The sequence below is a fragment of the Sander lucioperca genome, chromosome 9 (assembly GCF_008315115.2).
Source record: "Sander lucioperca isolate FBNREF2018 chromosome 9, SLUC_FBN_1.2, whole genome shotgun sequence".
Lineage (NCBI taxonomy): Eukaryota > Metazoa > Chordata > Actinopteri > Perciformes > Percidae > Sander > Sander lucioperca.
This window is the reverse complement of record NC_050181.1, coordinates 34,647,359-34,670,169: the sequence shown is the minus strand read 5'-3', so window position 1 is coordinate 34,670,169 and position 22,811 is coordinate 34,647,359. Positions and strand designations below refer to the sequence as shown.

General features: G+C 41.2%; 1 protein-coding gene across 2 annotated transcripts in view; it reads right to left on the bottom strand.

Annotated features, from left to right (window-relative positions):
- Positions 1-149: 149 nt before the first annotated feature.
- The window catches only part of pkn2 (protein kinase N2), a 35,421-nt gene continuing 12,759 nt past the window's right edge, over positions 150-22,811 (bottom strand). For both annotated transcript variants that reach the window (XM_031298029.2, XM_031298028.2), the window contains exons 4-23: positions 21,451-21,605; positions 18,548-18,677; positions 18,261-18,406; positions 15,910-16,123; positions 13,288-13,473; positions 12,935-13,044; positions 12,621-12,764; positions 10,810-10,885; positions 8,708-8,864; positions 8,008-8,134; positions 6,628-6,764; positions 6,168-6,243; positions 4,554-4,645; positions 4,156-4,332; positions 3,744-3,806; positions 3,567-3,643; positions 2,807-2,949; positions 2,527-2,634; positions 2,331-2,411; positions 150-2,236 (exon numbers count right to left, since the gene is read on the bottom strand). In XM_031298029.2, the coding sequence (XP_031153889.1) occupies positions 2,033-2,236; positions 2,331-2,411; positions 2,527-2,634; positions 2,807-2,949; positions 3,567-3,643; positions 3,744-3,806; positions 4,156-4,332; positions 4,554-4,645; positions 6,168-6,243; positions 6,628-6,764; positions 8,008-8,134; positions 8,708-8,864; positions 10,810-10,885; positions 12,621-12,764; positions 12,935-13,044; positions 13,288-13,473; positions 15,910-16,123; positions 18,261-18,406; positions 18,548-18,677; positions 21,451-21,605 (2,603 nt within the window). In that variant the 3' untranslated portion in view covers positions 150-2,032. The remainder of the gene's footprint in view (positions 2,237-2,330; positions 2,412-2,526; positions 2,635-2,806; positions 2,950-3,566; positions 3,644-3,743; positions 3,807-4,155; positions 4,333-4,553; positions 4,646-6,167; positions 6,244-6,627; positions 6,765-8,007; positions 8,135-8,707; positions 8,865-10,809; positions 10,886-12,620; positions 12,765-12,934; positions 13,045-13,287; positions 13,474-15,909; positions 16,124-18,260; positions 18,407-18,547; positions 18,678-21,450; positions 21,606-22,811) is intronic.

The following is a 22,811-nucleotide window of genomic DNA, read 5'->3' as shown; positions in this document are numbered from 1 at the left end:
CTCCGGTCATATATAGATTGAATGTCTTTAAAAGAAAACTCCACAGCCTCTTTGTGAGCACTTCAAATTAGTTTCCAGGGTGACGGCAGGTAAAATTAAAAACCCAGAGTAAACCATTAGGGTCGATGTATTCAATGTCAGGGATGCAAATAATAACAAAGCCACTATTACAAATGTTTAATTTGTGCATTCATGATGGGCAACAACTGCAGAAATGTCTATTTGGGTGATCTGCAACAGTTGGGACTTGAGTGCTGGTGTACCATCCATAAAGTTTTTCTGTTCTGGCAACAACATGCACAGGCAAAGAATAAAAAAACAACTTTGTACAATCTATTTTCATCATTAAGAAATGGAGATAATTAAAAACTATTGATAAAATTAGTGCTTTCAGCTTAATTGTGTACATACAGTATGTATATATAATATACCCTGCCCTCCCCTGTAGTGATTTCATATCAACAGGTCTCCAACATTTGAGTCAGTTTATATATATATAACATGCAAATTGACAGTTGTCAGCTGGTTCCACTGTGCCAGACTGAAAAATGTAACTGATCACAGAACAGTGTGGGAAGCATTTAAAGGGCATTTTGACAAACACCTAGAATAATGGGATTTTCATGTGTTCCCAAATCAAACCAGATCAGCACGTGTCTTATGGATTTCTGCACAACACATCTTTGTTTTATCAGTCACTGGGTTCACGGTCAGTCCATCAATCAGGTTATAATTTATTTATTTATTTTTTAACCATGAGGAGTTGTTTGTCTGCTGCTTCAAGGGGGACAGGATGAATTTGGTTTCTGTAGCTTTTAACTGTGCGACTCATGTTAGTGTTTTCACTTTGACTGAGGTAACGAGAAAAATGCTGTCAGGTTCACCACAAACAGCTGTTCGTTGAGCAAGGAAAAACAAGAAACTTAAAAAAAAAAAAATTGAAATCCAACTGAACTCGGCTCTGAAAAAAATAATTTAATGTTTGATCTTACTGCTCCAAAAGATACCGCAATACCAAGCAGCACTTTGATCTTTAGAAGTGAGTTCAGCTGAATATCTACAAAGCCACTAGAGGGCACCAGACAAAAGAATATTTCATATTTTGCATAAATTCTTTGGGGCCAGAAGGCATTTTTTAATTATCAACTCATTTACAATATTGATTTCCAAATTAAGTGTAGGTAGTTAATTTAACATCTTAAGTAGCATTTAACACTGGATGGACTGGAGTAATATTATTATTATTATTATTATTATTATTATGAGTGTTGTTGAATGTAGACATGGAATCAAAGTGAGAAAAGATTGTGGACAAAGACTGGGCCCCTGAACTAAACTAAATGTAGTGTGAAGACTCTGACTTTGAGTTCAAGTCAAGAAGAAGCAGCAGCAGTAGTAGTCAGGATGTTTGTTGGAGTAGACCGCTCAGCAATAATGCTTTGAGCACTTCAAAATTCACTGAACACCTGGCAGAAATGTCAAACTTTACAGTGAGATAAAAATGTCCTTAAGCTATGGCGAGGGCTTTGCCAATAAAAGGAAAAAAAAAAACAAAAAAAACAATAAAAATATACGACTGAATATAATCTGTACAGATGAAATAAACTGAAGACAGTGACGCTGAATAACATGATTGTGATGTTGCCGTCTTCTCAAGAGTTCATATGAAAAACATTCTCAGTGGTCAGACAATGGACACGGAGGACAGAGCACCCCTCCTTCACTCTCCAACAACAGAGTTTCTTTGTTTTCTTTTTCTTAAAAAAAAAAAAAAAAAAGTTCTTCATGTGGATTAAAAAAAAAAAATAAGTGGGGGGGTCCACAGGAGGCTTCTGGACTTTCTTCTCAATGGCACAGAGTTTTGCCCGAAGGCTCAGGGAGCCGCGCTCGTTGCTCCTCCTCAACATTTTGGGCGAGGAAGAGGAAAGTTTTAAAAATTGATGTGAGCTACAGTCAACGCTGTGTTGGTTGGTTCACAGTGTGTGTGTGTGTGTGTGTGTGTGTTTGTGTGTAGACATGATGCCAGACTAAGCTAACACCAGTCGGCGATGTAATCAAAGTCAGAGAACATGTTCTGCTCGTCGGAGTTCAGCGCTCGGGGTTCCCGGGGCGGGGTTAAGATCGGAGCCTCTGAGGTAAATTCATCGTCGAAATTGCTCACGTCATTGGCGCCCTGAATAGTCGGCACGAATGGCGGCTTCACCTTCTTAGCCAACAGTCCGTTCCAATCCATGCTCTGCCAAAGAAACCGAGAGGGTCACATTAGCGGGGCGGGGGAAGGGGATTCTTTATTTCAAAAAATGATTGCGCAAATTGTTGTCGTTCCTTACCCTGAAGAACAGATGCTTCTTCACTTCCTCTGCGTCCCTTTCTCCTGCTCCCAGTCGTCGTTCTGGACTCCTTCTCAAAAGCTGAGTGTAAGGAGAAGCATAACATGCAGTAGATATTATTGTTAGTACACCAGCAGGGGACAAACACTAGTCATTTACTGGATGATTACTCTGAATACAGTCTATCTTTACACACCCTCCTCATGATGGAGATGGCCTCGGTGGAGAGGAACCGTGGATAGCGCACTTCGTCGTTGACGATGCTGTCAAACACCTCCTCCTCATCGTCACCGGGGAAGGGCGACTGAAAAGAGACGTGCCAAGATGGAAGAGAAGGAGACGTTGACAGCTGCTGCTGAATACGAGCCACTGACATTTAGCATGACAATACGCAGAGATGTACAAGCACCAATGTTTGGGGAGGTTTCGTAAAACTATTAATCGTACTGAACACTGCGAGGAAAACAAGCACTCACCTCCCCAACCAGCATCTCAAAGATGAGGACGCCCAGCCCCCACCAGTCCACAGCTCGAGTGTACGACGTTTCAGTCAGCACCTCGGGAGCTAGAAACTCTGGCGTGCCACAGAACGTACTGGTGCGGTCCCTGAAACCCATTCCTGAAAGCACCACAGAGACCGTTCAACAAAAAGACCAATCCTCCTAAAGCTAGCGAACACGGCGACTTATTGGGACTTTAGCTTATTCACCGTATCCCCCAGGGTTAGATAAGTCCATACATACCCTTCTCATCTCCGTGCGTGTCGTAACTCTGTCTGACGCACCCAATGCTAGCCTAGCTTAGCACAGATCCTGGAGGTAACCGGCTCCATCTAGCCTACTGCTCCCAATAAGTGACAAAATAACGCCAACATTTATATATTTATTATAACATTTACATGTTGTGATTTGTATAGTCACAGCGTGTACAAATAACAAGGTCACATGAGACAGCCATCTTCTAACCGTATACATACTGGGAACTATATTCTCAGAAGGCGAAGCACTGCTACTTCTCAGGTGCTGCGAGCAAATCACTCCGCCCAAGTAGCAGAAGTAGCAGGATTTGGACTAAGCTAGGCTAGCGGTGGGTGTATCAGACAGAGTTACGACACGCACGGAGATGAGAAGGGTATGTATGGACTTATGGATCTAACTCTGGGGGATACGGTGAATAAGCTAAAGTCCCAATAAATCGGCGTGTTCCTTTAAAGTATAATGTGGTTTTTCATTTTACCTTCTTTGCAAAGCCCAAAGTCAGCGATCTTAACATAGCCCTCTGTATCCAGCAGCAGGTTATCCAGCTTCAAATCTCTAAAAAAAAAAAAAAAAAAAAAGATGTTTGAAGACTTCCTGCTCCTCCTGACAGATGCGGGACTCAACTGAAGGACTTAACATTACTCAAACTGCTTACCTGTACACAATCTTATGGTCATGTAAGAACTGCAATCCCAATACGACGCAGGCGGCATAAAATCTGCAAGGGAGCAAAAACACCCAGTACATTAGAAGGCAAATAATGGGAATGACACGCAGCAAAGGGCCGCAGGTCAGACTCAAACCCGCAGCCGCTGCGGCAAGGACCAACCCTTTGTACGAGGGGCCGCACGCTCAACCAGGTTGTGCTACCCAGGCGCCCCACAAAATAGAACTTTAAATCAGTTTACAAAATGGAAATAATGCCACAGCCCGCAAATGATGAAGGCACCCATTAGCCAATCAGAAACAAGACACATGACACCCCACCAACAAGTCTGATCAGCTGAGAGAAGCATGAAATCTAAATGGCCTTCATAAACAATTGACTGACAGTGAGTATCACTCACATGGCCCTGGGCTCGGAGAAAACATCAGCGTGGATGTGCATCATCAGGTCGCCTCCCGCTGCGTACTCCATGACAAAACAAACGTGCTCCTGCGTCTGGAAACACGCAAACAGGTTGACCAGGAACGGGTGGCGGACGCTGTTGACCGCTTCGAAAATCCTCTTCTCACACATCAGACTGGTAGAGAGAGGGGGAGACTGGGTGAGTTACAGCAGCACGGGGGACAGATACTGACACTACTACTGGGGGACTGATATTTCTACTCGGCCACATCAACACCCGACTACTCCTCTAAAGAAACTAAATGATTATTTCCATTTTCTTTCCATTTCCAATTGCAGCCTTGCAGTGTTTTTTCGGCAGAGTGACTAGTCTGAGCAGAAGAATTCAATGTGTACCTGTCCACCTCATCGCGAGCCACAATGTCTCCTTTCTTCAGCGCTTTGATAGCAAACATCTCTCCTGTGCTTTTATATTCTGCCAACAACACCTGAGGATGGGAAGCAGAGGAGAGAGAGACACACTTTAAAGAAACCGAATTTCAGCTTTCTGCCTGCTTTGTTCTGTCGGACTAGAGCTGAAACAATTAGCCAATTCTTTCATTATTCAATTAGTCAACCGACAGAAAATGGATCAGCAGCTGGAGCCGATTTCTCATATCAACTCCGGACAATATCTGACCAAATCAGGCGAGGTCATTTTCCCTTTTCACACATGTAGCACACAACAGGAGATTGTCTGTGTTCATAATTAGGTCTCAAACAACCCGAATCTCTTGCCGTTCCTTTATTTGTCTGACGATTTTAGCGACGGCCCTTAGACATTTCCGTTGGCGTCTTTGTGTAAATCACCCTTCTTCTTCGTCACCCTCGGATGATCGTTTTCTTCCGGTTTCACGCGAGATAGAAACGTCACACTCGCTTGCTGCGAATTCTCCAGACTATTCACAAATCCCATCGCTCAATCTGACATTACACGGACTTTGAACTAGGGAGCTGACAGGGTAAAGTCAGTCTAGACAATTTCAGCTTTGCAGTGCGTGTGTCAAAAGGGGCTTATTTTTTTGGAATTTACAAATCGTTGAAGTGATAATTCAAGCAAAATGCCAAATATTTCCCAATTGCAGCTTCTCAAACCTGAGGATTTGATGCTTTTCGTTGTCATATTTGATAGTAAACTTAATATATTTGGGTTTTGGACTGTTTCGATAAGAGAGGAGACACACCAAGCCAATAATCGGCCGTCTGGCCGTCTGGCGATGTCGGTGACTCGAGTCTGTTCGGTGTGTCCCGTGCCGTCGTCCGTCGGAGGAGCTGTCGGCCTTCATTTGGGTCGACATGTTCAGTCGAAGACAGGGCAGTCCGGACTCGCCCGGAAATGGGGAGCGGCTGAGCTGCTCAAAATCGGACGAAAATCTTTTAAACTGACCTTTGTCGATCTGAAATGAAGACAGATTCAGAAGCTGCACGGCCTATTTCTCGCTTAAAATGTTTTCAGAAACATGTTTTGGTGAACTATTTTAGTACAATATGAGATCGTATTCTGAATATTTCCGTGAATTTCCGGAGAAAAAAGAACCACGTGATGCGTTCGTCCAATCAGCTGCCGGTTTTCATTTTCTGGGAAACAATCGGACTATTAATGGAAACAATACGGAGCAGCGGCGCCTGCTGCTATGGAGACGTATTACGTTTCGCACACGCGCAGAGCGTACGCTCAAGTCTGCATCTCTTCGGTGTTCTGAGGCACTTTTTGGACCTCGGGGACCAGACTGATCAGTCCGACTGGCTTTTCTGCCGACGGTCGGCCGTCTTTTTGGTGTGTCACCACCTTAAGACAAAGCAATTTAAAAGATGTCACCATCAGCATTGGAAAATTATAACGAGCATTTTTTTTTTTACTACTTTCTGGCAGTTTTTAGACAAAACAATTAAGCAAGGAAAACAAGAGCCAGACTAACTGATGATGAACATGAGTTGCAGCCCTATGTTGGATGATCTAATGAAACGTACCTTTCCAAAGTGACCCCGTCCAAGGACTGCTACACATTTGAAGTCTTGGAGACTGAAGTGGAACTGCTCTTCTTCCCTGGAAAAAAGATCAGTGTTTACATTAGTATCTATTATGAATTAAATGTAGAGACAGCTGCATGAAGCTAGTGGGTGTGAATACAGAACCAGCCTGCAGCAGGCAATGTGTTCATTTTTGCAACACAAAAGATTCAAAGCCAGGGGGCAGTGTTCACACCCAGTTACTTTATTTCAGCTCCACTGAATACTTGCATGTCAGAGCATTTTAAACTGGATAGGAGATGTCAAGAACTTGAACAATGGAAGCAATAAAAGGTGGCAGGTTGTCAGCAAAATGTGACCCCAAATCACATTAGTCTTCCAGTCCCCCTTTCTCAAATTAAATATCAAGAAATGTGGGTTTAAACAGAACACAAATAAGACAAGCCCATGGCTCTCCTACCTTATCTCGGTGTCTTTCTGGATGGTAATGAGCTCCAGGTCTGGATGCTGCATCTCCTGCTCCAACGCTCGGTCCAGGTCTGGCTTCAGCGCCATGCTGTTCCTCTTGTTCAAGAAATCAAACGAGGCGAGTGCGTCCTGCAGAGAGCCAATGCAAAGCAGTGGAAAGTGAATAAAAATAGGCAAAATGGGGTTTTGGTCAGCTAGAAATGATATAGGGATGAGCTTTTAGGCATTATTTTGTACTGGAAAATGATAGTTACATCTGTTGTGTCTTAATAATAATAATATTATATGCACAAATACACTTTGATAATCACTACATAATAAGATCTACATGACTATCCATTTGCAGGGACACAATCATAATGGAGAACCAATCAAATCAAATATATTAACTATATAGTTTAGTCAAACAAATCCTGTGACTATGACTCGACTAAGCGCTTCTTTGGTTATGGATAGGCTAGTCTCACATTGCCAGACCTTCCTCCACAGCGCTGAGGAGGAGGGTATGGCTAGTCCACTCAGTATCCCGGGATGGGAGAAAAACGTGCTCTGGTTTATTGGCATTTCTTTAAACCAATCACAATTGTCTTGGGCGGTGCTAAGCGCCGGACATAGTCACGGTGCCTCTGCAAAATAGCCTCGGGAAGGAACTTGTTTTGGTGGAACGTGTGTACGTTCAAAAGTTGTTTTAGTCGTGCAACAAAAAAAAACTCAGATTGGACAGATAGTCTAGCTAGCTGTCTGGATTTACCCTGCAGAGATCTGAGGAGCAGTTAACCATAGTCCTCAGAAATCCACCGGAGTTTAGAACGCCAACACAAAGGAAGCCCAAGGCAACTGATATCCGGCCTAAATGAGTGAAATCCGGCAGAATTTCCGTCGGCAACGGAGCAATCCCGGATGTGGAACGTCGAGAATATAGACTATGGATAGCCTGACTGATGATCACAGGTTACAAACATAGTGAGGTGAACATAAGTCTATACATGGGAAAGATCTTATTTTAAGTTTTTGTTTTTATTATAGCCATGTGGCTAACAGAATGTCAAAAAATGTTTATGGTTTGGTTTAGCTTGCTCTAAACCGGGTTTTCCACCAGGCGCGTCTGTCCTGCTTGCCGGCTGTTTCACTCGCGTGAAAATAGACCTGCCGCGTATCTTTAGCGGAGCGGAGAGCCGCTTTACGCACGCTTCTGGACACACGCCGTGAGCAGGTGGTGGATTTCTAGCATTGCGTTGAATGTTGTGATTGCTCGCGGTGCCTCCAGAACGTGGCGCAGACACACATGGTGGGAAATAGGGGTCATACGAACTGATTTTAAGAATGACTCTCACGTCAGTCATCAGTGCCAGTAATTCCCAGATCCCTGTACCTGTACTTCCTCCTTGTCAGGAATCTTGTCCTGCACCAGTGGTTCTCGGATGTCATCGGCTGCTGGGTAATGTTTGGGTCCTGGGGTGGGCTCTTTGTCAAAGTCCAGCTTGGTCACCAGCGGGTCACTGTGTATGGGCAGAGGAACACGAGTATGAATTGTTGATTGCTTTGGAATATCCTGGGTCCATGTTAGAGCCCGACCGATAAAGGATTTTTAAGGCCGATATCGATACAAATATTTGGCGATTTAAAAATCCGATATGCCGATATATCGGCCAATATATATTTAAAAAGAAATAATCCAGAAACGCATAACAAAACAAACAGATTTCCCTAACATTAGTTATTTGTAGTTATTTACGAGTCCTCACTAAAATAATATGATAATGCAGTTTAAAAATAAACTTTTGTTTTATTGTCACAACAGAACAGAGGAACATCAAAATATATTAAAGTTCTGATGAATAAAATGTATAAAAATACAAAATTAAGATATGAAACTTAAAAGTCCTTCGAACAAAAACACAATAACAAAAATAACAAATAAACTATGTAACGCCAACACTCATAACATTTTTATTTTATTTTTTAAATATTCATTTATTGGCGAAAATGCAAATTTGAAAAATATCGGCTGATAATATCGGCCTGCTGATAAATCGGTCGGGCTCTAGTCCATGTACTGTATGTGTGAGTACCTGCTGGGTGTGGGTGAGCCAGGCAGGCTGCTGTGCCCGATCTCGGCCGCCTGCGGGCTGAAGGAGTTGGTGCTGACGGTAGGTATGGCTCTTCTCACCAGGCGGCCCCAGGTGGCGATGTTGATGTTCATCTGAGGGGCTCGCAGGAAGGTTTTACCTGGTATCCAAGAGACAAACCAGACCAAGAGCAAAGAGGTGATGACGTGTGTAAAAAAGGACAGTGAGAAACAGTCAACAGTCAAGAAACAAGGAACAAGTATATATTCATTAAAAATAATCTCAACTCAACTTTATTTATAGAGCACCTTTCATGCAAACACGCAGCCCAAAGTGCTCCAACATTAAAACACAAATGAAAACAAAACAAAAAGATGAATAATAAAAAAAGACAATAAAATGTTTAAATTAAATAAAATCCAACAGAATAAAATAAACACCAGGGTTTAAAACAAAATAAAAAATAAAAAACAATGAAAAAAATTTAAAAAACTTCTGCTATAACATTACTCCAGATTTCAAATATTTGTCTTTATTTTCACTCTCACCGGTGCTGTCATGGGACACATAAGGAACATTTAAAAGAAAAGAAAATGTCTGATGTATTGAGGAGCAAGGTCATTAAAAGCTTCATAATAAGGTCAAAGAACTTTAAAATCAATTCTAAAAGATACAGGTAGCCAGTGGGTCAGTGTAACGCTTATCAGTTCAATTTTCTAAGCACAAACAGACATTTGGAAAAACAGAAAAATGGGTTCAAATATCCAGTTTTCCATTTTTTATTCAGAGGATCAGAAATTGAGAAAATTACAAAATTGCGTCCGAGCACCAATTATTCAACACTGCAATGATATTCTCTTCCTCTACTTTGTGGAATATGCAGGTCATTAACAGCATATGGACCAAAAAAAAACAAAACTGATAGCCTTTGGTGAGGTGCTTGCAACTGATGGTTTCGAGTGGGGGGCGGGGCGTAGCTAGGCAGAACGAGGGAGAGAATATCATTGCAGTATTGAATAATTGGAGCCCAGACGCAATTTTGTAATTTTCTAAATTTCTGATCCGCTGAATAAACACAGAAAATTGGAAAAACTGTTTAAAGATCCAATTTTGTAATTTGTCAAGATGGGAAAAATTGGATATTGGAACCCATCTTTCTGTTTTTCCAAATGTCCGTTTGTGCTTAGAAAATTGAACTGATAAGCGTTACACTGACCCCAGTGCAGTGTCTTAAGCAGTGGTGTGATGTGATCCATTGTCCGTGTTTTAGTTAAGACTCTGGCCGCAGCATTCTGAACTAGCTGTAGTTTTCTTATAGACTTTTAGGTGATCCAGTAAAAAGGAAATTGCAATAGTCGAAGCGACTGGTAATAAAAGCGCGAGTGAGTATTTCAACATCTGTCTGAGTAAAAAAAAAAAAAAGAAATTTAAAAAAGTCTGACTTTGGCAATATTCCTGAGGTGAAAAAAATATATTTTAATGACCTTGTTAAAATGAGAATTAAAACTTACATCAAAGTCTAAAAATCACTCCCAAATCACAGTTTGTGATGTCAGTTTTAAACTGTCTGCTAAGGCCACCAAGCATTGACTGCAGTTTGTCTCTTGCTGCTCTCCTTTTCTTTAGCCACCTAGCAACTGATGAATACTGTATTAGCTAGTAGTAGCTAGGTAAGGACTACTAGCCAGTCAGAAGCAGAGTATGAGGGCGTGCCATGCTAGCAGCTAGGCGAGCATTATTAGCTATTATAAAGCATTAACGTGTGTTACAAAGTGACGCGCGTTTGTCACCGCAGTACAGGCTGGACTACAATAGAGCTGTTTGGAGCTGTTTATTAACAGTGTTTTCTGTTGGAGATGGTAAGTCCCTTTGGGGTGGACTTTGGGCTTTTTCACTTTGTAAACCTATAACGTGCACAAAAAGATATTTAACACAATAAAAGGAAAGGGAAGAAGCCAAAAAGCATAATATGAGCACTTAAACATAGTTAGAAACACTACCCAAGCCTGTTTTAGTATATGTACTGTATGCCTCTATAATGCCTGTCTGAGAATCACAATCGTACACCTTGAAGAAGTGGGAGGTAATGTTGAATGTTGACTCACCTTGCTGCTTTGAGAAAATCTTCTTTTGTCTTTGCAGCTTTGGTCGTCTCTCAATGACGGGATTGAAAAATGTTACCTGAAATAAGAGACATCAACATTTATACCACAGAGAAAACAGCTGGTCCAAGGAAAGGCTTTCACACATTACAGGATGTACTCAAACAAAAAGGGGAAAAATATCAACAGACATTCCTGTTGCTCTTCAAGCTTTCTGTCCATTATGGTTAACAGGAGCGGTTTTAATGGGCCTCATACACGATGAGATATATGAACAAATACTCTTATTTTTGTTCATATTCATGATTTATTTTTATTTTGTTCGAGATTTCTAGGATTCCCCAACGTTTTCCTATTTTTGCTCTTCTCTTAGGAAAGAGAACATAGTTAGTTGAGGTGGCCGAGAGCACTCACCAAGACAAGAAAAAATCTTGTTTGTTCCACAAATTGTTTGTCCAACACAAGGAAACATTTTTAAGTTTGAAGAACATAAAAAAACTAATATCATGAGATCAAATTTAGACAATTATATATTATGAATATATTAATCGCATTAGATTATAATGTTTTATAATGGTGTTTGTGTATGTTTGTTTTTTTTTAATTCATTTCTTTTTTAAATATTTAGTTTTTCATAACAGGGTCACACATTCACACAGTTCATATATACTCATGTGACAGGGTTTCGTGTATGTTTTATTGATATATGTTTCAGATTTTCCTGTTAATGCCAGTACTGACACTCATATTTAGTTTGTTTAAAGTTATTTAATTTTTAGCTTCTTTTTTTAAGATTATTTTTTGCCCGTTTTGCCTTTACAGACAATTGTAGACAGGAAAGGGGGGAATGAGAGGGGGGATGACATGCAGCAAAGGGCCGCGGGTCGGAATTGAACCCGGGCCACTGCGGTAAGGACCGAGCTGTTGGTGGCATGAGTGTTTCCACACAGCACAACACCAACGCCTTATACAGTGTTTAGGGGGCGTTACCAAGCTTATAAACAATTATTTATTTATTAATTTATTTGACAGGGACAGTGTACATTAATTAGCATTTCTGCAAATGCACCAGAATTAGCCAAAAGGCTATTTTTCATCCGTTGTCCCTGGACAGATCTTAAAATTGTCTACCTAAAATAACACAATAAAAAGATTACAGTGAACAATGCAAATATAAAAAGCAGTAAAATAGATATATCTCCTCATATCATGTTGATAAATACAAGTTTACCAACATACAGACATTATGTTAATAAATAAAAAATTAAAAAAAATTAAAATTATACACATTAACACCACAGAGACACAAGTGGTAACAGGTTGGGTTGAGTGAAGATACATATTCTTATTAGTGCTGACATGTTTGATGTGATATGAGCCAGATTTTTAGATGTTTTTTAAACAGAGTGTATGTGGTGAGTTCTCTGATGTTCTGAGGGACAGAGTTCCACTCCTGCGCTGCTACGACTGAAAAGGCACTCTGACTAAAAGCACTTTTCCGTAACGGAACAACACAGTCTCCTCGGGCCGACCCTCGTGTTACTCTCAGTGTGGTGTTTCTGATGTTTACAAACTGACTGAGTGGGGGAGAAGACAGACCATGGATGATTTTGTAAAACAGACATAGGTTTGAATACTATGATCATGTGGGCTTCATCATTCGGCACGCCAAGTGAAGAGCAGATTTGGATGGTTTGACAGAAAATATAAGAGAAATTTAAGAGAATGGTGCTGCACGAGGCCCAATGTGCTACGTCAGTTGTCGCCAATGAGGGTCAATAATAGTCAGTGTGTGTATGGTAGTTTGTGTGTACCTCAGCAAACAGCATCCCCTGTGGCTCTAGGTACAGGCACATCCCATGACGCTGGTTGTCCAGGAAGTCCTCCAGTCGCAGGAACTTGACAGCGCAGAGCGAACGCCAGTCACGCCAGTACACCGAGATCTCCAGCTCACGAGACTACAGGACAGAGCCACACACACACACAGCAAATAAATGTGAAACACACCGAGTCGGTCAAACTCAGCACTGAGTCAACAGCACAGATGTAGGCCAAGGGCAGAAGTGTGTGTGTGTGCGTGTGTGTGTGTATGTGTGTGTGTGTGTGTGTGTGTGTGTGTGTGTGTTACCCGGTCCAGCTCCAATGTAAACTTCTGGTCCCAGGCCTGGTTACTGACCGACCTCCAGCTTGTTTGGCCAACTACCGTGTTGTCCAGCTTCAACACTGCACTGATCTCATCTGAGGAAACATACACACACACGTTATTTATTAAGTACTGATGTAGTAACAATGCCCTGACTGTGACCGTAATTCAGTTGGTAGAACAGACAAGGTCTTTTCTCTCGGCAGTCTTACAGGTCTATTACGGTCCTGCTGTGATTTCTTTTTTTATGAAGGTCGACGTAATCGCAGAACTTCTTTTCAATCTTTTCACCAATATTGACTTATTTCCAGACTGTATACGAGGTCAGATCTACTCACTGGAGAGCTCCTCGCTCTTTGTCAGGTTCCGGGAGCTCACACCGCGGTTTCGATTTGCTCGGCTAATGAAGGATGAGCGCGTCTCGCTGGGGCTCCAGCCGGGCAGCGGGACAGATGCAGCTTTGGAACGACCTGGGACATTCTCCAGAAGGTCCTGACAGCCCATGAGCCTGACGTCTAACGTGCCTGGAAGGGAGGTGGGAAGATATATCACTAGCTCACACCATTTGTCTTGTTGAAAGTTGTTCAGTTATCCTATTTTGCACATTGTAGCTGGTCTATGCATTTAAAAAAATGATTTCAAAATGTATATGGTGAAGGTTATTACTTTGGGTAATAATGATAACAACAGAAGAGGTAGAAATGAGAAGCGGCCTGGATCTCTGTAAGGGCCTTTTCACACATGAAAGTCAGAACCAAAGTACATGTTTTTGTTACATTGTATATATTTGATCCGGTTAGTTTTGGTTTCACCCTGCAGTTATGCAAGCGTACTAAAGATCTATTCATGACAAAACTACGTCCTGTTGTCGTCTTCACGCAAGTGAGCTGCGTCTCCCGATACTAGTAATTAATTGGTTTGTAGACGGGCTTCCCCGTCCTCTCGTATCCTCTCTCTGGTGTCTGAGTTTTTTCAACCGACTGCTAAACACCACGGCTTTTTTTTTTGGGCTTTTCCGGCTTTAATGGACAGGACAGCTAGGTGAGAAGGGGAGAGAGAGGGGGAAGACATGCAGAAAATCGTCAAAGGTCGGATTCGAAATCTGGACCTCTGCGTCGAGGCATAAACCTCTCATATATATATATATATATATATATATATATATATATATATATATATATATAGATATATATATATATATATATATATATATATATATATATATATATATATATATATGCGCCTGCTCTACCCACTGAGCAACCCGGCCACGGCTCTTTTTGTTTTGTTGCGTTGTTGAGAAGCAACACACAGGAACTTTACTTGGGGTTTTGAAGAGCTGCAGCATTTATTCAAAAGACAAACTGAAACCTAGACGGTACGTTTACAGTAAAGCTTAGATCGGGCCCAAAAAAATCAAGCCCAACCCTACCATACCCTACAGTGGAGGAGACGCTGCGCATGATTATGGCATAGCTTTCTCCCCACCCAAATAGGCTAATAAAGTAATCATTAAAAAAACACAAATGCTTGATCAAGGGCCAGGTTGGGCAGAGAATCTAAACTCTAATTTACAGCCACTTCACACGTAAACTGCCAATTTATTCTCTGCTCTGAGTGCCGACAGCTGTCTGCTCTGAGTGCATCCACCGTTACTCTCTCTCATGTATTACAAGTGAGATTGGTTTTAAAAAGGGAGTAAAATTAGCAATTAGTCAAAAAGAAATCATCTTAAACTGCATATGATAGTGGGGATGTGAATGTGGATTAATGTTCTGTTTGCCTAAGTACGAACTTGAGAAGGAAATGTGAATGTATCAGTAGAACTATATATTTTATTGATAACTATATTTTATTGATAATTATTAATGATATAATATGTATTTATTGTATTGATAATATGGAAGTAACGTTGATTGTCTGGATTTGTTTTATCTTTTGTGTGGACCCCCGCAAGAATAGTTGCTATTTCGGAAACAACTAATGGGGATCCTAAATAAATAAATAAAATAAATGTACACACTAAGCACTGAGCTATTCCGTAAAGGAGCTACGCTTCTCTTTTAACATGACAATAGCCTGCCAGAACTTCCTGTATTTGGTATGAGGTACTTCTCCATAGTCAGTGTATTAGCTACAGTAGATGGCAGTCAGCACGCCCCCAGTTTGGAGAAGCAGGCAGGAGTACCGACACAGAAGCTAAAAAATACATATCAGTTTAAGTGTACCCTGTGTTTAGAGTATTTTCACCCCTTGCCATCAGACAGCCCTGCCCCTGTTTAAGTTTACACAGTTCTATGCTCTCGTCAAAACCACTACACTCAATTGACAAAAACAGTGATAAGTAAGTCACACAATAACACAAACTAACTAACCGATTGAGGCAGTGGGAGACCAGCAACTCTCGTGTTATGCGAGATACAATTACAGATTTTGTCAGTTGAGTCTGGTGGCTTTGACACGAGCACAGAACGGCTTTAGTTCCCTCTGTGTAAACCTAAACAGGGCTGTCTGACGGCAAGGTAAAGCGGTCAAAGTAATCTAAATATAGTGTAAACTTAAACTGATGTTTTTTTGTTTTTGTTTAGGTCTGCCTTTTTTCTCCAAACTGGGGATGGGCCAAGAGCCATTTACTGTAGCTAATACACTGACTATGGATCAGTACCTCATACAACCCCACTTCAAAAAACCCAGACTATCCCTTTAACAGATTTGTCAAGTTAGTTGATTGTTTCTGTGCGACTGAAGGAACCCTATAAAAGTAACTCGTGTACCAAGCGTCCAATAGGAATACTTACCTAAATGAACACATGCCAATGTTCATATACACACACAAATTATTTAATTTTCATTCTTTGGTGGTGAAGAAGAATCGGATGATGCTGGGAAATCAGAGTGTAAATCATCTCAAATAATCAACGTGCTATCAATAACCCTCATTGTGTCTTCTGTCCAGTTACCTGTGAGTGCAGCGGGCTTAGTCACGGTGCTGTACTGGTTCTGCGCCGAGATGATGCTGGATCGGGGACTGAGGACCGGTGACGCCAGTAGGGAAAGCTCTTCCACGATGCTGCTGCTGCGAGGGTGGTTTTTAGGCAACTCATTGAGGCGTTGCTCCAAGGAATATCGCAGGAGGTCGAGCTTTTGACTGGACTCATTAAAACGAGCCTGGGCCTGGAGACAGGGAGGAGGGAAGGTAATACAGAAGAAACCAAAGCAGGGTGGGAGGAAAGGAAATAGGAGAGGTGGAAAGAGAGAAACACATCAATTACACCGGCTATTTTACTTTAATAGAGCACATTAGCTGTGCAAGGATGACACTGCATCGGGTCTAAAGTGATGAGAATCTTGTTCCTGCTCGTTTTAAATCACCATTGTATGCAGAAGATGTGAATTTCACATGATGGCCATTAGGGCTGCAGCTATCGATTGTTTTAGTAATCGAGCATTCTACCGATTATCCCATCGATTAATCGGATAAGAAATACTTTAGTTTTATTGAAGAGCAATAATATACAGTAGTTTGGTTTAATTTTTGGAAAAAGCAACATTTGTATTGCCTACATTGCTTACAATATCATCTCTCAAAAAACTAAACATATTAAGTGTATTTAAGTGCCATATTACATTGTTTTTAAAAGGTCCCATGGCATGAAAATTTCACTTTGAGGTTTTTTAACATCAATGTGAGTTCCCCCAGCCTGCCTATGTTCCCCCAGTGGCTAGAAATGGTGATAGGTGTAAACCGAGCCCTGGGTATCCTGCTCTGCCTTTGAGAAAATGAAAGCTCAGATGGGCCAATCTGGAATCTTGCTCCTTATGATGTCATAAGGAGCAAGGTTACCTCCCCTTTCTCTGCTTTGCCCGCCCAGAGAATTTGGCCCGCCCATGAGAGAGAGAGAGACATCACGGCTTGAAAACAAGCAAAGTGGCAGTTGGTCAAGGCCACACCCCCACCCCTCTCCTCCTCAATAGCATTTAAAGCTACAGACACAGAAATGGCACATCCTAAGGAAAGCTCATTGTGGGACTGGCTCTAGTGGCTGTAATTCTGCACCAAGACTGAATTTCAGGAAAGAGACTTCAGATACAGTATTAGGGGACCACTAAGGTCTATATAAAAAGAGACTTCAGATAAAGTATTAGGGGACCAATAAGGTCTATATAAAAGAGACTTCAGATACAGTATGAGGGGACCAATAAGGTCTATATAAAAGAGACTTCAGATACAGTATGAGGGGACCACTAAGGTCTATATAAAAGAGACTTCAGATACAGTATTAGGGGACCACTAAGGTCTATATAAAAGAGACTTCAGATACAGTATTAGGGGACCAATAAGGTCTATATAAAAGAGACTTCAGATACAGTATTAGGGGATCAATAAGGTCTATATAAAAGAGACTTCAGATACAGTATGAGGGGACCAATAAGGTCTATATAAAAGAGACTTCAGATACAGTATGAGGGGACCACTAAGGTCTATATAAAAGAGACTTCAGATACAGTATTAGGGGACCACTACGGTCTATATAAAAGAGACTTCAGATACAGTATTAGGGGACCACTAAGGCCTATATAAAAGAGACTTCAGATACAGTATTAGGGGACCACTAAGGCCTATATAAAAGCAGAACAACCTCAAACTAAGGCATACATTAAAACATACATAAACATTACCTTAAGTTGCGCAACTTAGCTTTCAGAACTACAAGTTTCAACCTGAGACTGATCTGTATATAGGCCTATATGTAAATATTAGTTATACTCAACCTATTTTCATTTATATATTTGATTACAATGCTACACAGCTCTGTTACGTTGATCAGCTGTTTCTCCGTGAAGGGGAGAGAGAGTGAGTGAGAGAAAATGGTGCGCAACAATCAGCTGTTTTTCCGAAGGGATAGTCAACAAGTCGGCTCTTTAGAGCAAATTGTGGTCACCACATATTTTCTTGTCTTTGTTTTTGGTAGTGGTTGTGTTTGGTATAGTTTCATAGTCGGGTCCTCTTCGTGGAATGGATGATTAAGTTAGACTCAGTGTTTTCTGTTGAGATGCTGAAGCATTGACATCGTGCTATTATTGTGGTAAGCTAGTTCGATTTTGCAGTAGACACACTGTACAGAGTTTTTGTTTTAATTACGTTTGAACTGATTCCAAACTTTGGACACTTTCTGTCGTTTTGTCCAACCTGTCTCTTCTCTTAGCATCGATGATTTTTAGTAATCAAATTATTCGAGTTACTCGAGGAATCGTTTCAGCCCTAATGGACATGAAATCGCACACACAGAAACACAAAACTACAATCTACCTCTGAATGTGCTTTCTTTTCTGTGACTTTTCCCGAGCCCAGGAGTTTCATGACGTTCTTGGCTCCCTCTGCCACAGCGGATTCTATCTTGGCGTGGTGACACAGCTCCTCCACCCGAAGGTCCAACGGGCTGATGATGGGCTTGTCTGGAGGACAGGATGGACAGGATTCTTTCATTTAGACGCACTTGTTCATGAGACCTTGTGGGCACTTATACAGGCATTTCTTCTCCAAAAAAGGTCACGCTGGCTAATTCTAAAAATCACTGAGTGCAAGCGAAGGCTCACCCATCACATCGTTGTTCTCGAAGTTCAGCTCGCTGGCCTGGCTGGCCTTGAGGATCTGCATCCTGATGAACTCTATCTTCATCTTGCTGTCCTGAAGCATCTGCTGGGCAGTCGCTAGCAACTTACGATCCTATGAACACAATTAGAAATGAAACCATCACTGTCCCACCACTGTGGGTGGGGAAACATCTCTTTGTCATAACACTTTGATATACATTACTATACATTCATGTTTGATTCAAAGGTTTAAATAATGTTTTGTCTTCCAGCTAAAATAACTGGATGCCAGGACTTTATAGATGACTGTAATTGCACGCCATCCTTCATCACCTATTGTGTTTTGTTGTTGTGAGCATGTAACACAAACAGCCAGGACGCCAGTTCATGCCCTTAATTGGAGCCAAAGAAGTGAGTGACCACATGGAAAATCTTGTTCATCAAAAATGCAACTGGAATCGCATTGGGTGTTGTAATTGCTGACCCCCTCTCTCTCTCTCTCTCTCTCTCTCACACACACACACACACACACACACACACGAGTAAGCAAACTCCACCCAAAATTCCTCTGAAGTTTAAATCCTGGTTGTTTATGGCGCCGCACGCAGGAAAGACCTCTGTCCAGCAGACATTTCCTCTCTGACATCAGGACAGGACTATTTCCAACTGTAAGGTGTCTCTGTCTGTCTGTCTGTCTGTCTGTCTGACGGGGGAAGGTCACAGTGTTTTGTAAGCGACCTCCCCCGGTCAGACAGAGGCACCTTCCAGACACAGGGGATCATGTGGCAGTTTTCAGTTCCGTTTACTGTACTACAGTTACACACTAAGGCTCTGCGTGTGCCTCTGGTTTCCAAACCATACTCACTTGAACATAAAGTCAAACAACTTTTGTGTTAAAAAAAAAAAAAAACAGACTCATGTCGGGCTAACATTAGACATGACATTTACCCAAGTTAGACATCCCAAAGATCTCAAAATGTAAGACTGACCGTGTTTAGAAATCTTTGTAAAATTATTCTTGTTAATTTAAAACTGGTCACATATCAGGTTCAGCACAAATTACCATTACACAGTTTTTGAGAGCATGATTTGGACTTTATTACATTTGAACAGAGCCAGGCTAGCTGTTTCCCTGTGTTTCCAATCTTTATGCTAAGCTAAGTAGCTGTAGCTTCATATTTACCGCACAGACATAAGAGTGATTTCAATGTTCTCACCTAACTCTCGCCAAAAAAGCAAACAAGCATATCTCTCAAAGATGTCAAAACTATCATGCATGAGAAATCATTCCACGCTCCGTTAAATAACACCCAACATATCCTCAGAAACATATGAAGAGCAGAATTTACATCACTGGCAAATTAGAGACTCGCTACTGAAACCCTACACTATACTAAACGGTCTACTACAAAGTGGCTTCAATTACTATTGACGGACCCAAGAGCCAAGATGAGGATGAGCGGCTCTTGGTGCTCCAGCTGTTATCAGTTCTGGTAGCTTACACACACCTCTCACCTAAATGATAGTTGTCCTCACTCAGAGCATTAGAGGAGCCACAAAGAGCTTTGTGAACTTCTCATGTTTCCCCCTCCCCTACAGCGAAACTGGAAGCGCAAACCCAACATGTACTGTATTTTTCAACCACCTGCAGACGAGCTGCTCACTGAAGTTTCCATGCGATTATTAATATTATTCCATGTGTTACCTTAACTTAAAAAAAAAAAAAAAAAAAAAATCTAGATTACTGCAACCAAGAAAATGATAATTCAACGCTGCCCCCCCCACTCGCTTTGTATAAAACAGTGGTTGGTGTATTTTCTAGACATAGTTATGCTTGAGCGCTCTACAGCAAGGATTAACAAAGCCAAGTCATCAACTATCAGCCTATGGGAAAGCACAGCAGCACAAATATCAGACCTAATGACCTCAACACCACAAGAACTAGAGGAGAATGACTAGGCAAGGTGTGAATTCTGTTTGTTTGTTTCTTTTGTTTTCCTCGAGACCGCAGAGGGTGGGGGGTGGGTGAGGGTTTTTTGTTCTTGTTCAATTTGTGTTCATCTGTTCTATGCACCACTTGACATTACCTGGCACGTATTGTGGAATTTGTTCTGTATGTCTGTATGATAAATGGTGCTAAAAAATAAGAAATTTAAAAAAAGATTTAAAAAAAAATCTGGATTATGATATGGGTGACCTAAATAAATTAGTGTTATGTCAACTTCTGTTACTCCTCTTGGACTGCCAAAAAGATCATTTAAAAATATAATTAGGGTATTTTATCACTTGAGTCTTTATTTTCCTAGTTTTGGCCATAATCATATATGATAACATTGTAAGTAAGGGATCGCAAGATAAATCTAGCAGGTGAGGAGATAAATAACAGGACATGAGAGAAGTTTCTTACAACTTCCTCTTTTTTTTTTTCTTTTTTTTTTTTTCAAAACTGTTAGCATGTTTTCAAGAACAACAATTTTCAGTGCAATGGTGATTATAAAATAAAAAAATAAAAGTAATAATTAAAATAAAATAAAAAAGGGGACAATGAAGCATGTATAAGAGTAAGACGAGTCACGACTTCCTTTTAAAAGTATTGTGTGGATAATTGTTCCCTTATTAGGCCCCCAAAACCATTCCAATCAAACAAGAGGAAACTGGAAGTCGACTAATGTAACGATGTGTGTGTGTGTGTGTGTGTGTGTGTGTGTGTGTGTGTGTGTGTGTGTGTGTGTGTGTGTGTGTGTGGGTGGGGGCGTTTTCATTGCACAGGAAAACGCAAGTACGATAACACGAAGTTGAAACAGGAAGTGGATTTGTAAACTGATGGATTTCTACAACAATTTCTACCACATTTTCTCAGGTTTGTTTAAAACCTTTTTTTAAAACCCTTTCCTGCTGAATCTTACCTTGGAGGGCCCGTTGGAGTACATCAGAATCATGTTCTCGGCACCCTGTTTCACCTTTAGCTCGATGTCATTCTGTCTTTTCAGGGCAGCGAGGTGGCTGCTGCTGGTGCACAGTCTCATCTCACTGTTGGGAGTATCTGGGGTCAAAGGGCATTCTGGGTAAAGACAAAAAAAAAAAAAAACTTTGGAAACAACCACAGATATATGACTCTGTATGTGCTGCTGGAGGTTGTCACAAATATACACAGAGTGTAAATGGTAACTCAGCATGCATGGGCTATTTTTTGCTGCCAGCCATTTTGAAGTTAGCTGAACAGGCCTGCAGCACTAACTTTGCTTACAAAAACATGTCGGGTAGCAACTTCAGTAGTCGCATAATGTATCCAGAAAGGTCCGCTGTTTATAATGTGACGAAGTATGTTAAAACAAGAGTCCAATTGACTCACTCTCTCGACACAAAAATAACTACACGAGCCAGGGGTCTGACATGACGACAGAAGTTCAGATCAATAAATGGTGTCAGAGGGAGACTTTTACACACTTGTTTTTGCTCCATTATGCAGACACAGAAAACAGAACCATGGGAACAAAAAACACGAACCCAAAGCACACAAATATTCAGTTTGATTTGTTATGATGCTTTCCTATTCAATAACTATAATGCAAAGGCAATCACTGCTAATTCAAATGCATTTTCTGTCATCTCATTGGCTCTCTCCTAAAGTCTGTTCAAACTTCAACAGCAGAGGGAAACCCTGCGGCCATCTCTATTCTGAGTAACTGAAGAAAAAAAACAAAAAACAAGTGTGAACTTGCAGACGACTACCAAAACTGCAGTGACATTACTACATAAGCAAATGTGGTGTAAACACTTATGACAATGATATATCCACAGCAACTTTCAAACTTCTTTTTTTCAAAGTGCTTCTTGTCTATTCCCTAAAATCAGCTGAGACGGCACGGTGTCACTGTGCCAATATCTGTTAAGGCTTTTGAGTTTCTCATGCATTCACACATACACCAGGCAGACACACAAAGTGAAAACAAGTGTCTCTATCCCCTGAGCTGGACCACAGTTCTGGCCGCTAAGCTCACGGTTTTGTCCCGTTTTTTTTTTTTTTTTTTGGGTCATGTCTGGACTCGAACGGTGCACAGAAAACCCCTCCCCAGGCCGATCACTGTAGCACAGAGCAAAACATTCTCACACACACACACACACACACACACACACACACACACACACACAGGTGAGGTGGGCAAAAAAACCTGCCTGACTTCTCCTGACTTGACTTGCAAGTTTAGTTTCAGCGTCTATGGTGTCATAAAGCAACTCCTCTCAGAAAGGACCCAAAGAGTACACT